This window comes from Montipora capricornis, chromosome 10 (assembly GCF_036669925.1).
Source record: "Montipora capricornis isolate CH-2021 chromosome 10, ASM3666992v2, whole genome shotgun sequence".
Taxonomy (NCBI): Eukaryota; Metazoa; Cnidaria; class Anthozoa; order Scleractinia; family Acroporidae; genus Montipora; species Montipora capricornis.
The window spans coordinates 48,925,222-48,937,721 of NC_090892.1; the positions used below are offsets into that span (position 1 = coordinate 48,925,222).

At 41.4% G+C, this 12,500-nt stretch overlaps 2 protein-coding genes across 2 annotated transcripts in view; both read right to left on the reverse strand.

Moving 5' to 3' along the window:
• Positions 1–7,727, reverse strand: part of LOC138020958 (uncharacterized) — an 11,416-nt gene extending 3,689 nt beyond the window's left edge. The window contains exons 1-6 of the mRNA XM_068867845.1: positions 6,004–7,727; positions 4,551–4,778; positions 3,727–3,883; positions 3,002–3,384; positions 1,722–1,980; positions 443–566 (exon numbers count right to left, since the gene is read on the reverse strand). Coding sequence (XP_068723946.1) covers positions 443–566; positions 1,722–1,980; positions 3,002–3,384; positions 3,727–3,883; positions 4,551–4,778; positions 6,004–6,459 — 1,607 coding nt within the window. The 5' untranslated portion in view covers positions 6,460–7,727. The remainder of the gene's footprint in view (positions 1–442; positions 567–1,721; positions 1,981–3,001; positions 3,385–3,726; positions 3,884–4,550; positions 4,779–6,003) is intronic.
• A 154-nt stretch (positions 7,728–7,881) lies between these two features.
• LOC138021667 (myosin heavy chain, clone 203-like) overlaps positions 7,882–12,500 on the reverse strand; it is a 16,041-nt gene continuing 11,422 nt past the window's right edge. Inside the window, exon 5 of the mRNA XM_068868602.1 lies at positions 7,882–10,784. Coding sequence (XP_068724703.1) covers positions 10,128–10,784 — 657 coding nt within the window. The 3' untranslated portion in view covers positions 7,882–10,127. The remainder of the gene's footprint in view (positions 10,785–12,500) is intronic.

The following is a 12,500-nucleotide window of genomic DNA, read 5'->3' on the forward strand; positions in this document are numbered from 1 at the left end:
AGCTTACCATGCGAAGCTCACACCCTGCGCAAAGGAGCTCTCCGCATTTTTTCTTTTCCATCATTTTTCCGGCGAGGGTGATAAGCCCTATTCTCTAGTTTTGATCTTGTACCCTTCCACTGCATCAGTCTTGTACCAAAAAATCTCACACTAAGTCGGTGATTTAAGCGTCCTCTATTTGCTTGTGAATCTCTTGTCAACATCTTGTATTTTTTGGCTCAGCGATGACTTAACTTCTAAAAAAAGTGTTGGGGTTGCTATTTGTAGATGATGTTGTCACTCTCCTCTCAAAACCTCTGATGGGTTGGGATTAAATAATACTGGAAAAGTCGTATCTTTAAGGTTTTGACCAGCATTGTCACTCTTAGTTGTCCTAGTCCTGATTAATTGTTGTTGTATGTGCATAATAGTGTCAGAGAGTTGGTGAAGGTTGCTTGCGTACCCTCGTCTGTCTATCATATTTTCCTTTGCGGTTGGTTCGTCATCCTGCAACTTTTGATTGACTCTCTCTAAATGCCTGACGGTACCAGGGAGAGGAAAAGGCTTCAGTGTAACTTGCAAGTCCTCTAAACAATGAATTCAAGAACAATTCGAGTCAGTTTAATTGAAGTGGGTGTGCAATCACAACTCAGCGACGGTCTTTAAGAGGGTGTGAATGGGGTTAACCGACTAGCGACAAAGGGCTAGAAAATATTACTGACTACCGACAAAACGAGGGAAAAACTACCGACTAGCGACAAAAAAATTAACTGGGATTTACCGACAACCGACAAAGGCCGAAAATTTTAACCAACAACCGACATGTGGACACCCTCCCCCCCCCCCCCCAATTCGGACCCTCCTTTAATGTACGACGTGCCGAAATGAAAATTAGTGCCCGCATGAGATCGTTTATACAGGAATTGAAGTGCAGAGTATAAGAAAGAAATGGCAAATTTTAAGCAAAAAATAGAACTGTAGAAGTAGTCATGCCAATTGTTTCTTGGCCTTCGACACTACCTCCCAGAAATTTGGTTTCCGCCCAGAGCGAGACTCGAGCCCACGCTTCCCCGACTCATGACCGTGCAACAGCTTGATCAGGTGGTGGGTTGGTCAACAGAGAGGCCTGGACCCAACATCTGTTTATTCATTCTTTTTATTCTTTGTCTACAACTTTGAGGAGGTTTTGTACAAAGAAAACAGGATTTTGAGGAAATCCGGCAAAGGCTTTGTCTTAAAGCAACTCGCGCATGCTCGGAAACAAGACAGTTTGAACGACTGTTGGTTGATTAGGCATTTAATCTTCCGCCTCGATGCCAAGACAACATAGGTGACTCAAAAAAAAATCAGCGAAATTGCTTCCATCCTTCGGTCAACCAAGCCTTTGCTGAAGCTCTCAGAGAAAAATTCAACAGTACTGACTAAAAGAAACACGTGGCATGCGGGAAACACTTTCAAACGCTTCTTCATGTTCAATGCTTGGGAAACTGGAACAACTACTACTTTTAGTCAGTCTTGACCCGTTACCTTAACGCACAAAAGTTGGATTGGCTATGGATTGTTTCGATCAGATATCTTTCCGACCTCTTTGCAAGCCTGGCTCCTTTTATAAGATGGAACGATCGTTCGATTTGAGAACAGGCCAGGAAAGAGAGGGATGCAAGCAAATCGCGCACTTAAATTAAAGGTAATAAGAGTAGGTCCTGCACTCCATTCTCAGAACCTTTTCTAGAGCCACTTACGTCTTAACCTGTCATTAAGCCATTTGACGACTTGAAAGGCTCCTCCTCCTGAGCCAGCGGTGTAAAAGTTCACTGCTATAAAATTGGCCCAGAAACCAAACTTTTTGTGACAAGTTATCAGCTTGGCTTTGATTTCCGTAAAAGAATTCAGGCATGGATCAAGGGGATTCGGTGCTGTACTGAACCAGTTTATTAGAACCAGGCTCCAACGGTCATTCCAAGCCTCGTTCCAGCGTGATTCTGCGCGGTCGACACACTCCTTCGACATGAACACAAAAGTCAAAGATAACCACTCCCAAAGAAGCAGGAGCCGATAACCAAGGGGCTGCTGACCGAACGAAATATTCAGTGTTTGCAATCAAAGTTTTTAAATTCAAAAAAAAAAAGTTTTTAGATTACGCGGGTCACGATCATTCAAGATGGCAGAAAATAAGCGATTCTGTAATACATTTATTTCGAATACAAACGCTTTCTTTGGAAAAAAAAAAGTGAGCCAATTTGATTTCTAACATTATCTCAGGTAAAGTTGTTTTGTCGGAGTGGAGGTTCTTTTGAAAACCAAACGTTAAAACACTCGTTGCTTCACGAACCAATGAAACATAGCTCCCCCACATATCGGTGGGGGAGCTATGTTTAGGTCGATAGCACCTTAGGTTCTATCGACCTAACAAAAGCTCGTCATTGATAGTAAAACAACATTTTTCCCATTCTAAGTAAGCAGATGAAATCGGTTCAGCACAATGATTCGTATTCCAGCAAAGGTGCTTTGCTATCATGGGCGATTCGGCGGAAATAAATATTTCTGCACTGGTGAGTACGGGCCGTTCCCAAGCTTCGCGGATGCACTAAAATGAGCACAGTCTCTTTCGTAAGACTCTTCAGGATGAAAGAAACAAATAATATCCTTGAACACAACAAAGAGGCAAGAGTTAGTTATTTAACAAGCACGGCCAAGTTGTTAAATCAGGGACTATTGGTCCGAGCAGAACTTTAATCAGGGAGCTACGGATTTCAAGCCCAGGGAGCCTTTCGAACGTTACGAGCTTTTCAGACTTTTTTCACATGCCCCAATTCCCCCGGAAACGGAGAGATTTTAAGTTATCAAATTGCACTCAGGTATCTCGAAATTTGAAAGACTAACTTTCCGAAAACAAGCGGAAGTTTTCGGGACTTTCGAGAAAAGGGTCCCAGGGCTCCTACAACTCGGCCACGCGATCTCCGAGTTTCCGGTGAAGAAAACCAATAGTAACGGACCTACCTTATTACCTGAGAAGTCTTACCTTTGTATTTTGACCATGGCTTCCATAACGGTTCTCTCTCACATAATGCCACATGTTGTACTCCGTGTAAGGAAAACCCTTGATTCCATTGTTGTTGAAAACAACCAGTCTACCCAATCTACGCATGTCTGTTAGCGTGGGCCAATCATGGATTCCGTCGCCCCAATTGTTCTTGAGGAGGACGAATGGAGAGATTCCTGCTTGGTCGAACACTCCTTTCAAAATTGTAGGATTTTTGAGGTAGTCTTCGAAAAAAATTGTGATAACCTCTCGTCTGTTTGTCTCTAGGAATTTTCGGATCTCAACCAAAGTATCTAATAAATTAGTGGAGCCGCTCCAGAAACAAGTCTCATGACACAATCGAACGTCTTCCTCACCCCACCCTGCAAGGGAAAAAGGTCACGATCAGAGACTTACTCTTTATTTCTTTGTTCGAAGTGACAAGAAGGCCGACAGTATACCGAGTATACGCCGACTCAAACCTGATGTCTCTGGGATACCGATGTATTGCCCTCTCAGCTCGATTTGTATTCACCAGTCATTTCAATCACTCGCAAATATCATGCGGCCATTCCACGCGCGTTCGCTTTTTTATTTATTTGATCCACCGCACTCGGCGATCTAAGGATAAGGTAGGCTGCTCGTCGCTTAGGTTCCAACCACCTATCATCTGTTCAGTTTTTTTGTTCCGAATCAGTTGTCTTCGTCTTTTGTTATTCACTTACCAGGATATATATCCAGCATGAGCCCGCGCACACCATCATTGAGCTGCTGACGGACAGTAAACCTTTGATTGCGAGCCCAGACGGCAAAACTTGGTGAGTAGGCGAACGAATTATGGGTAACAAGAAACGCCACTCGGTTAAAGGGACGGTCGTAGTCCTAAGCATGCAAATTTAGTAAGGTGAGCAATAGTCATGAATAAATAGATCAACTGACATTGATTTCTCCTGAAGCATAAAGCCTGCAACTTGGCACAGGATATAGCGTTTGAGTTCACTTCACGCAAGTCATAAGTCTTTCTTTTGTTAAAACACCATGGATGCTTGAAGAACGATCTGATCGCAATTCATTACTGATTTTGCTTGTTATTTCAATTTAAAAGGACGGGAGTAAAAGGAACAAAGGAAAGAGTGAGAGTGCTCGCCTCCTACCAACGTTGCCCGGGTTCGATCCCCAGACTCGGCGTCAAATGTGGGTTGAATTTGTTGTTTCTCTACTCTGCACCGAGAGGTTTTCTCCGGGTACTTCTGTTAACCCTCTCCTAAAAAACCAACATTTGACTTGATTTGCGTTAATTGTTAATTTCAGTTTACAGTGTCCCCAATTAGTGCTCCAGCGCTAGAACGACTAGACACTTAAATAAAGTTATTTTCCTTCCATTTCGGACTTTGAATAGGATCTGTCACGTTTTTCACATTGATAATTATGCATTCTTTAGGAACGAAAATGGGTGGAGGTGTTCATAATCGGCTAATTAAGTGCCACGTGGATCGAAAACAAAATACAAGATGATCCTTTGCGTAGATTGTTTCAAACGCACATTTACCTTATCTGATAAGGCTAGGACTCGTCCCAACTGACATGTGGCGTATGGTTTATCACACAATCTGCACACTAGGCCACTTGCGCATGCGTATCCAGCTGAACAACGCTCGTTTTCTCGCCGTGGATGATGTAAGCAACGCTGATACCCTGGCTGACAGGCGAGTCCTGGAGAACAAGGAAAGCCTGCAGAACAAGGCTCTTTGTACTTGCGAGGATGGTGGTAGCAAACCTGTAAGACATGGTGTAAATCCAAATTAAACCTTTTTTCTATTGCTACCGAAGGGTTGAATTAATTCACGTTACCCAAAGGACAGTACAGTGAAGAGGAAGACAGGATGCTGAAGTTTGCCGTTTTTGGGATTTTGTACCGTTTGAAAAATTAGATTTGCCTACCACATTTGAGCACTGGAAATAATATCCGAGGGCATATTTTGGAAGGAAGGCACGATTCAAATCTCACATATTTCACCTCTTCTTCTACTTTAGGATGCGCTAAGGTTAGGTTTAGAAAGGCAGTGCCTCTCGAAATATTGGATAAAGATAATATATTCCTTCACCGTTCAATCAGCCTTAATTGCCTTTTTGGTTTTTGATGATATTTTCCTGCTTAAGATCTTTCACCAGTATAGGATCGAAACAATTGCCACCTGAACAAACGGTCAGTGGCAAAAGTCTTGGGACGCTCACCCTATTAGCTTGTCTTCTTACTTAGTTTCAATAACTACCCCCTCCCCCTCCCCCTCCCCCGCCCCCCCCCCCCCCCAATCAGTATGATAATGGTTATGGTATTGGTAACTTTATTTATACACGGTAAAACCTTCAAGATAAACTAATTATCCCTAACTAAACTAACTGACCTAAAATACGTTTACCTACATACTAAAGGCTGCTTTATAAGGACGCCGTCCATGTTAAAACTCATTCAAAACGGTGGTGACGTAGGTTAAGTTCGAAATCATGGGGCTGTGGAAAAACCAATTTATTTTCAATATTCCTTGAAACAGACTGAGGGGGGGGGGGGGGGGGTGAGGAAGGGAGACTTCTATTACTTCTATTCTGTGGCATTTTGACAGTTATGCTTAGTTTATCATTGAAGTCTGAAATGTTTTCAGGCCCATCCTTGCGTCAGCGTCGCAACTCCTTTTGCCACTGATTGTAGTTTAATTAACTACTTTCCACCAGCTCTTTACGAGTCTATAGCACAGTGGTAGAGTATCCGAACTGGTAATTGGAACGTTGTAAGGTTCGGCTTTTTCAAAGGAACACTCGGATATTTTCCAAGTTACATAAATTGCTCTTCAAAGCAGAGAAGCTTCAAACCGTGTTTGTGTGTCAACCTTGTTACAGTATGAACCTGGATCTACCAATCTGGAAAATTTTGTCCAATGCACAACTAAGCTGCATTGTGGTCGAATCTTACTAGTAGAGGATTTATGTTTTTTAGATCACCTGACCTGAATACCGGGTTCACATGACAGTCCACTTTCACACTCAAAACCAAAAACGCATGGTTCACCATAGCGACGAGGCACGTGGAAGCATTTTTGAACTCCCGGATGACAACTGAATCCACTCGCGCATGGCCTTGTGGCGTGACAGCGGTCTCCCTTCACTCCAGGTCGCGCGCATTTCTGTAGTCCCGCCTCGCACGTGTTGGGCGCTTGACAGCGACAGAAAACAGAGCACACGTCACCTGCTTGTCCATGCCCGGTGCCAAGAGGACAAGAAAAGAACCAAAAGCTTTCACTTTGAAAACAGCAGGTGGCAATGAAAACAATTGAAACAAGAGTCCACTTATACGCAATAATGTACATTACAACGTCGAGGGATAGGGTCTTGGATGCGTCCTGTGAGAAAGTATAATCCCAGTTCGCAAAAGAATCAATCCTGGAAGTTACTGACTGGTGCATTCGCCGTGATTAAAAAGCGGTTTTTCTCTCTCGTTCCTGTAAATGGCCATTGTGAAGTGTTTACGGGTGGTGGAAATCTAGTGGTACTATTGTATGATAATACAGCAGAATATCACGGTACAAGTTGGTACGCGCAAAGTTTCGAATATAACGACAACCTGGCAAGCTTTTGATATGTAACAACTATAAAACAGGTCGATAGTCGATGATTTGTCAGGTTTCATGAATGAGATCATTTCCTGTATTAAACAAGGATATTTTGTAAGTTCAAATATAACTTAGAAAAAAAAGACAAATCAGTAAAATTAGGACCACTCATTCCCCGTGACTCCTGGGGAATTAAGCTTGCGGTGCGTAGTGGTTGGTCATCAACCGCGCTTTCAACCTCTGAGGTGGTAAGTCGGCTGAGTTCCAGTCCATCTCAACCAGGCTGACTTCGAGCGTTGTTCTCCTATTGCTGGTTTTCACTCACGTGATCAACAGCCATGTTTTTCAACGAAATCAAAAGGAAGCGTTTGCATAATAATAGAGTTAAATTCCCGGAGGATTTGGTCGGGGCACCAACATGGCCGCCTTTTCTTTGTTTAGGGGCACCAACATGGCGGTCGTGACGTCATGTGAAAACCGAGAATATGGCTTCCATCTTTTGGCATAATATTCCTTCTTATTTGAAAAATCTTAATGTGTTCCAATTTTCTAAACAAATTAAGCAATACCTCTTCTCTGAACAACTCGAAAATTCCATGAGATAACTAACATTTTGAACATTTCACTCATTTGAATATTCACTGCTCATATGGTTCGGTCTGTCTCTTTGTGTTTGCACCTTATTTACTCATCTCTTTCAATCCTTAATCTTGTTTTGTTTTGCACGTAAAAGAGAGGGGAATAACTCGAAAACCGCAAGGTTCTTTTATTCCTCCCGGCTCGACTTTAAGCATATCTATTTTTTAAGCTACTGTACTTTTGTCACTTGCTATGTAAATATGTCTTTTAGTGTTTAGAGTAAATAAAGCATTGTTGTTGTTGTTGTTCAGTTACTCCGGTTTCCTCCCGATAAACCATCAACTGCCAGCTACAGCTTGAGGATGCGCCTCACATGGGTCTCCCACCCGTTCGCGTTCCCCTCTTCGTACTAGAAACAAACTTCGGAGAAAATTGGAAGAAAAACATTAAAAGAGGCTTGGATGTACCACATGTGTGGGACATCTGAGGTGGTTTTATAGCTTAACCTCCATCCTACACATCAACTCCGCACTGATGAGGCCCAGAAGGCCGAAACAGTACTGTCTGCAGTTATATATTTATATTTCCTCGGTCGTCCGCCGAGCAAAGAAAAGCGCCATGTTATTTGGCTCATTACTTCAACCTTAAGGATATGGAACGAAAGGGGGAAGGCGTTTTACTTTAAGTAAATGTTCATTGAAAATACCTTTATTTCACTGCTACTTTACCTAGCCGACTACTAGTAAAAGTAGCCTTACGGTTTTTATTTTTAAACATTCCAACGTGGGTAAAATCCCTTTGTAAACGTCTCCTCCTAAATGTTCAACGTCAGCGGAAAAGCGTATAAAGAAGACAGGATTAAAGGGCCACCGACAACCACAAGTCTTTGCGGGCGTGCAAGCTATCGGCGCCATTTTCTGTAATACAGAAACTAGTATTTCTTGAAAAGTCAAATTCCATCGCCTCACATCGTCGTGTTTTGGATGCCCAGTAGCTTCAAACTTTGTTAATATTTTCCTTAATGTTTAAATATTGTATTTTTGGCGTTATTTGGGTGTTGTGTTCGTGTTAAAAGCGAAATGAAAACTGTGAAGAAAGGTCGTCCGCCGAGGAAAGAAAAGCGCCATGTTATTTGGCTCACTACTTCAACCTTAAGATTATGGAACGAAAGGAGGAAAGCGTTTGGATTAAAAAACAAATCGAACAGCGGATTCGCAGAAGTTCTTGTTCACGGGATGTTTCTGAAGCGAACCGGCCGATTCGATTGCCCGGATAATAACAACAACAAAGGCGCGCAAAGGACACTGGTTGTCGGTGGCCCTTTAACCGTGCCATCGGCTGGACTGCGTATCGTTCACTCAACAGTAATAATATTACATCAATGAGAACATTACGTAGAATAAACAATCTAATGATTGTGGGTGAAAAAAAGAAAAAGAAACTGTGATAACCTTTACCAGGGTAAATTTCAGTCTTGCGTTGGCACCTTAGTCTATTCATACTAACCTAGTCATTTATTAACCATATATTCATTTACCGCACTATTACAATATGATAAATAGGATACATGTACTGTACAAACACCAAATAAATATCATATACTGGTCCACCGTCTCTGTCTTTCTTTAAAGGGGCTAGGTCACGCTGTTTTAGGTAATTTTGTTTAAAATTGTTAGTTATGAGCTCTAAACGTCAAATTGGCAGAGCAAGAGTCTTTCATTTGCAAAATCACGGCCACATAACAATTGAGAATGATTTTCCAGCTGTTTAAATTATATTTTGATATAAACTGATATAAATTTGAAAAAAGGTGGGCCAAATGCAATCCACTTCAATCCTCCCCAGTTTTGTCTATCCTTGTCCCTTCTTAGCTTTCCTGTGTTTTGTTTGAGTTCGTCTATAGTTTTGAGCCGTTATTTTGTTATTTCAGTTAATTCTATGACCATTTGATCAATGCTGAAATTGCCTAAAATTGCGTGACCTAGCCCCTTTAACAGCCTACAACTGGATATTAAGAGAACGGAAAGTTTGACAATTGTGTACTTATTTACGTGGCCTTTGAGTGGAAGTGAGGCTAGAATTGACCTTGTTTTCTTGTTTAAAGTGTATAAGACAGATTTTCCTTTTTTTACTAAAGTGGAAGATCACGGTTTTCTGAGATAAAAACAAACCAAAAAACTCCAGACCGATCTTTGTCCTCGGCCTTTTAACTTTTAAAAATCGGAATTTCTCACTTCCGGGTTGTACAAAAAAATTTGCTGAAACTGCTTGAATCTGAGATGTGTTGTCTTATCCCAAAAATTCCTTGCGTTCCCGTATTGACGTCACTGGCCTACTATTCCCAGTCTCATTACTAGCACGGTTTTGTACCCAACCGGAAGTGACAATTTCCATTTTTAAAAGGCTGAAAGGCGCAGAATGACAATCGGTATGGAATCTTGTTTGGGTGTTTTTATATAAATAAAAAAAACCATGACGTTTCACCTGTGTATAAATAAAGAAAAATATGTCATATACACACTTCATTACTAACCCTTCTTATTTAACTGAAGACTAATTAACATCACCGTAACAAGATTTACATGATAAAAACAATATGATCCCTGTCACGACAAAATCAACTTAGTGCATGTAGGTGCCATTCATTGGTCAGATTACCGAGTCCAAAATTGTTACCGGCCTTTCTTCATGTTGGGTGGTGAAGTGGATTGCAAGCAACAGTGTTCGGCGAGACTACCACGAAGAACCAGTTCCGCCTAGCTCAAGTATCTTCCATTTGGCAACCATTCCACAAAGGATGACAAGGTGAAAGAGGAAAAAGAGAGTCTGGCAGACCACTTCCATCCAGCTCTCCACACCGAATCTACAAGGATTCCCCAATAGACATCTGTCGCACAGAGAATGGCCAACAAGGAGGAAGGAAAGCAACAGTGTCCCGGAGACTACCACGAAGGTCCAGCTCCGCTCGGCACCCCAGTCAGATTCTTTAAGGATCCCCCACGAGACATCCACCCAACAGAGGAATCACTTTTAAGCGTCGGTAATGCGTTTGTCTTGGAGCTTCTTCGCTTTAGTAGTTTATCGTGTTCATCTCTTAGTGCATTATAATCTCGCTTGAGGTGAACAAAGTCTACAAAAGTGTTCTTTTCTTGAGTCTGTGATTTTAGTGCCGCTATCTCGTTTAAAAGCTCCGTGATTCGATTTTTTAGCAAGTCTCTTTCCTTAAACACGTGTTTCAAGGCTTGAGCGGAATCTTGAAGGTTATACTCCAGAACATTCTTGTCAGATTCTAGTTTGTCGACCTTTTCAGAGAGAGTTTCATTCTTTTGCTCGAGTTCTTGAATAAGTCCTTGAAGTTTTGACATTTCTCCGGCGTGATCTTGCACCTCAGCTTTGGCAGCTTGTGCTAACTTGGACTGCATTTCTAAAACTGCTACTCGGGATCTTAACCTGTCAACCTCAGCTGAGAAAGACTCATTTTCTGTGCTGAGATCCCGCACAGTCTTCTGCAGGACTTCTCTTTCTAGTTTTAATTCTTCATTGCTTTTTCTAAATGACTCGATAGTAGCTTTTGCCTCTTCAAGGGAGGCGCCCATTGTCTAAAGAAAGAAGGAAAAACATATTAATTTCGTATTAGTGCATGTCAAGAGATTATGAAGGTAAGAGAAGTAATCCCTCATACTGGACCTATTCTCATCGTAATCCCTCTTAGGTTATTTTTAGATCTCCTGCGAGATCCGGTAATCCCACGAGGGTTAACTGATAGCCAATCACATGTCCTCATTTTTACCAATGTAAACGGCTGAGCGAATTCCCACGCAGTGATTCGCGTTGTTCGCGATTTACCATCAAAACAAAAATGGCGGAGGATGACAAACGCGTATATACATTTTGTGGACGAACGTGACCTGTTGACTACAGAGTTAAGCGATTTCAATGACTTATGTTTTGAAACCTGCATCTTGGAAGGAACGAGTTATGTAACCGACAGGATTTTGTACAGAGTGGCAAATGGAAGACTATAGCGGCAGGTTAGTTTTGCAGGTTGCAGGTTGCAGGTTGAAATTTACTGTGATTGTTACATGAATAGCTATCCTTAGGCCTACTTAGGCCTAAAGAAACTTTTTTAGGCCTAAGTTCTCCTAAAGAAACTTTTTTTGGCCTAATTAGGGTTTGGGTTAGCTATTCATGTAACAGTCACAGTAAATTTCAACCTGCAACCTGCAACCTGCAAAACTAACCTGCCGAGACTATAGTCGATAAGTACGATCTCTCTGACTTTAATAAACGCATTCTCGGTTTCCTTTGCGGGATTAAAATATGATGACTTAATTCTTATATGGTGATAAAGTAGACAGATAGAGCAGGCTCTACAACAGTACCAAACATGAAAGGAAAACTTGAATCAAGCGTCCGATAAAAATTTTTGAACCCGTGTTATCGGATTCAAGTGGACTTGCAAAGTAGGCATGTTAAATATAGCTGTCTCCTTAAAAAAAGGATTTAACCCGGTTTCGTATATGGCACAACCTTGAATGTGGTATCATTGAAACCTAGACAATTAAGCGATTTCAGTTAGAGATGTTTGAAACCTGTATTTTGAAAGGACCGAGTTTTATAAGCGACAGAATTTTGTGAACATTGGCAATTTGCAGACTACACTGAGTCAACAAGTAATTTATCGCTGACTTGGTAAACGCGTTCTTGATTTTCTTCGCGGGATTAAAATATGACGACTTCATTCTTAGATATTCATAAATTAGACAGATATCAGACATGAAAGGAAAACTTGAACAGACAGTGCGATAAAAATGTACGAACACGTGGTATCGGATGGAAGTCAATTTGCAAAGCACGCATGTTAAATATACCAGTATCTTTCAAAATTATTAAACTCGTTTTCATACATTGGGCAGTGTTGAAATTGGTATCACTGTAAACAACACAGTTAAGCGATTTGAATGATTTATCTTTGCATCTTGTATCTTGAAAGTAACGAGTTTTATAGGCGACTGAATTTTGTACACAATGAAATATCGCGGACTACAGTCACCCAAGTAACATATTCCTGACTTGGTCAACGCGTTCTCGATTTTCTTAGTGGACTTAAACTATGGTGACTTAATTCTATGATATACATAAATTAGACAGCTAACGCTTTCAAACAGTACCACACATGACAGGAAAATCTCAACTGACCGCGCGATAAAAATTTTAAAACCGTACAACGTGCAACGCACGCGTAAAATATAGCTCCCTCTTTCAAAATTATTTAACACGGTTTCCTTCATTAGACAGTCGTAAAATTGGTATCA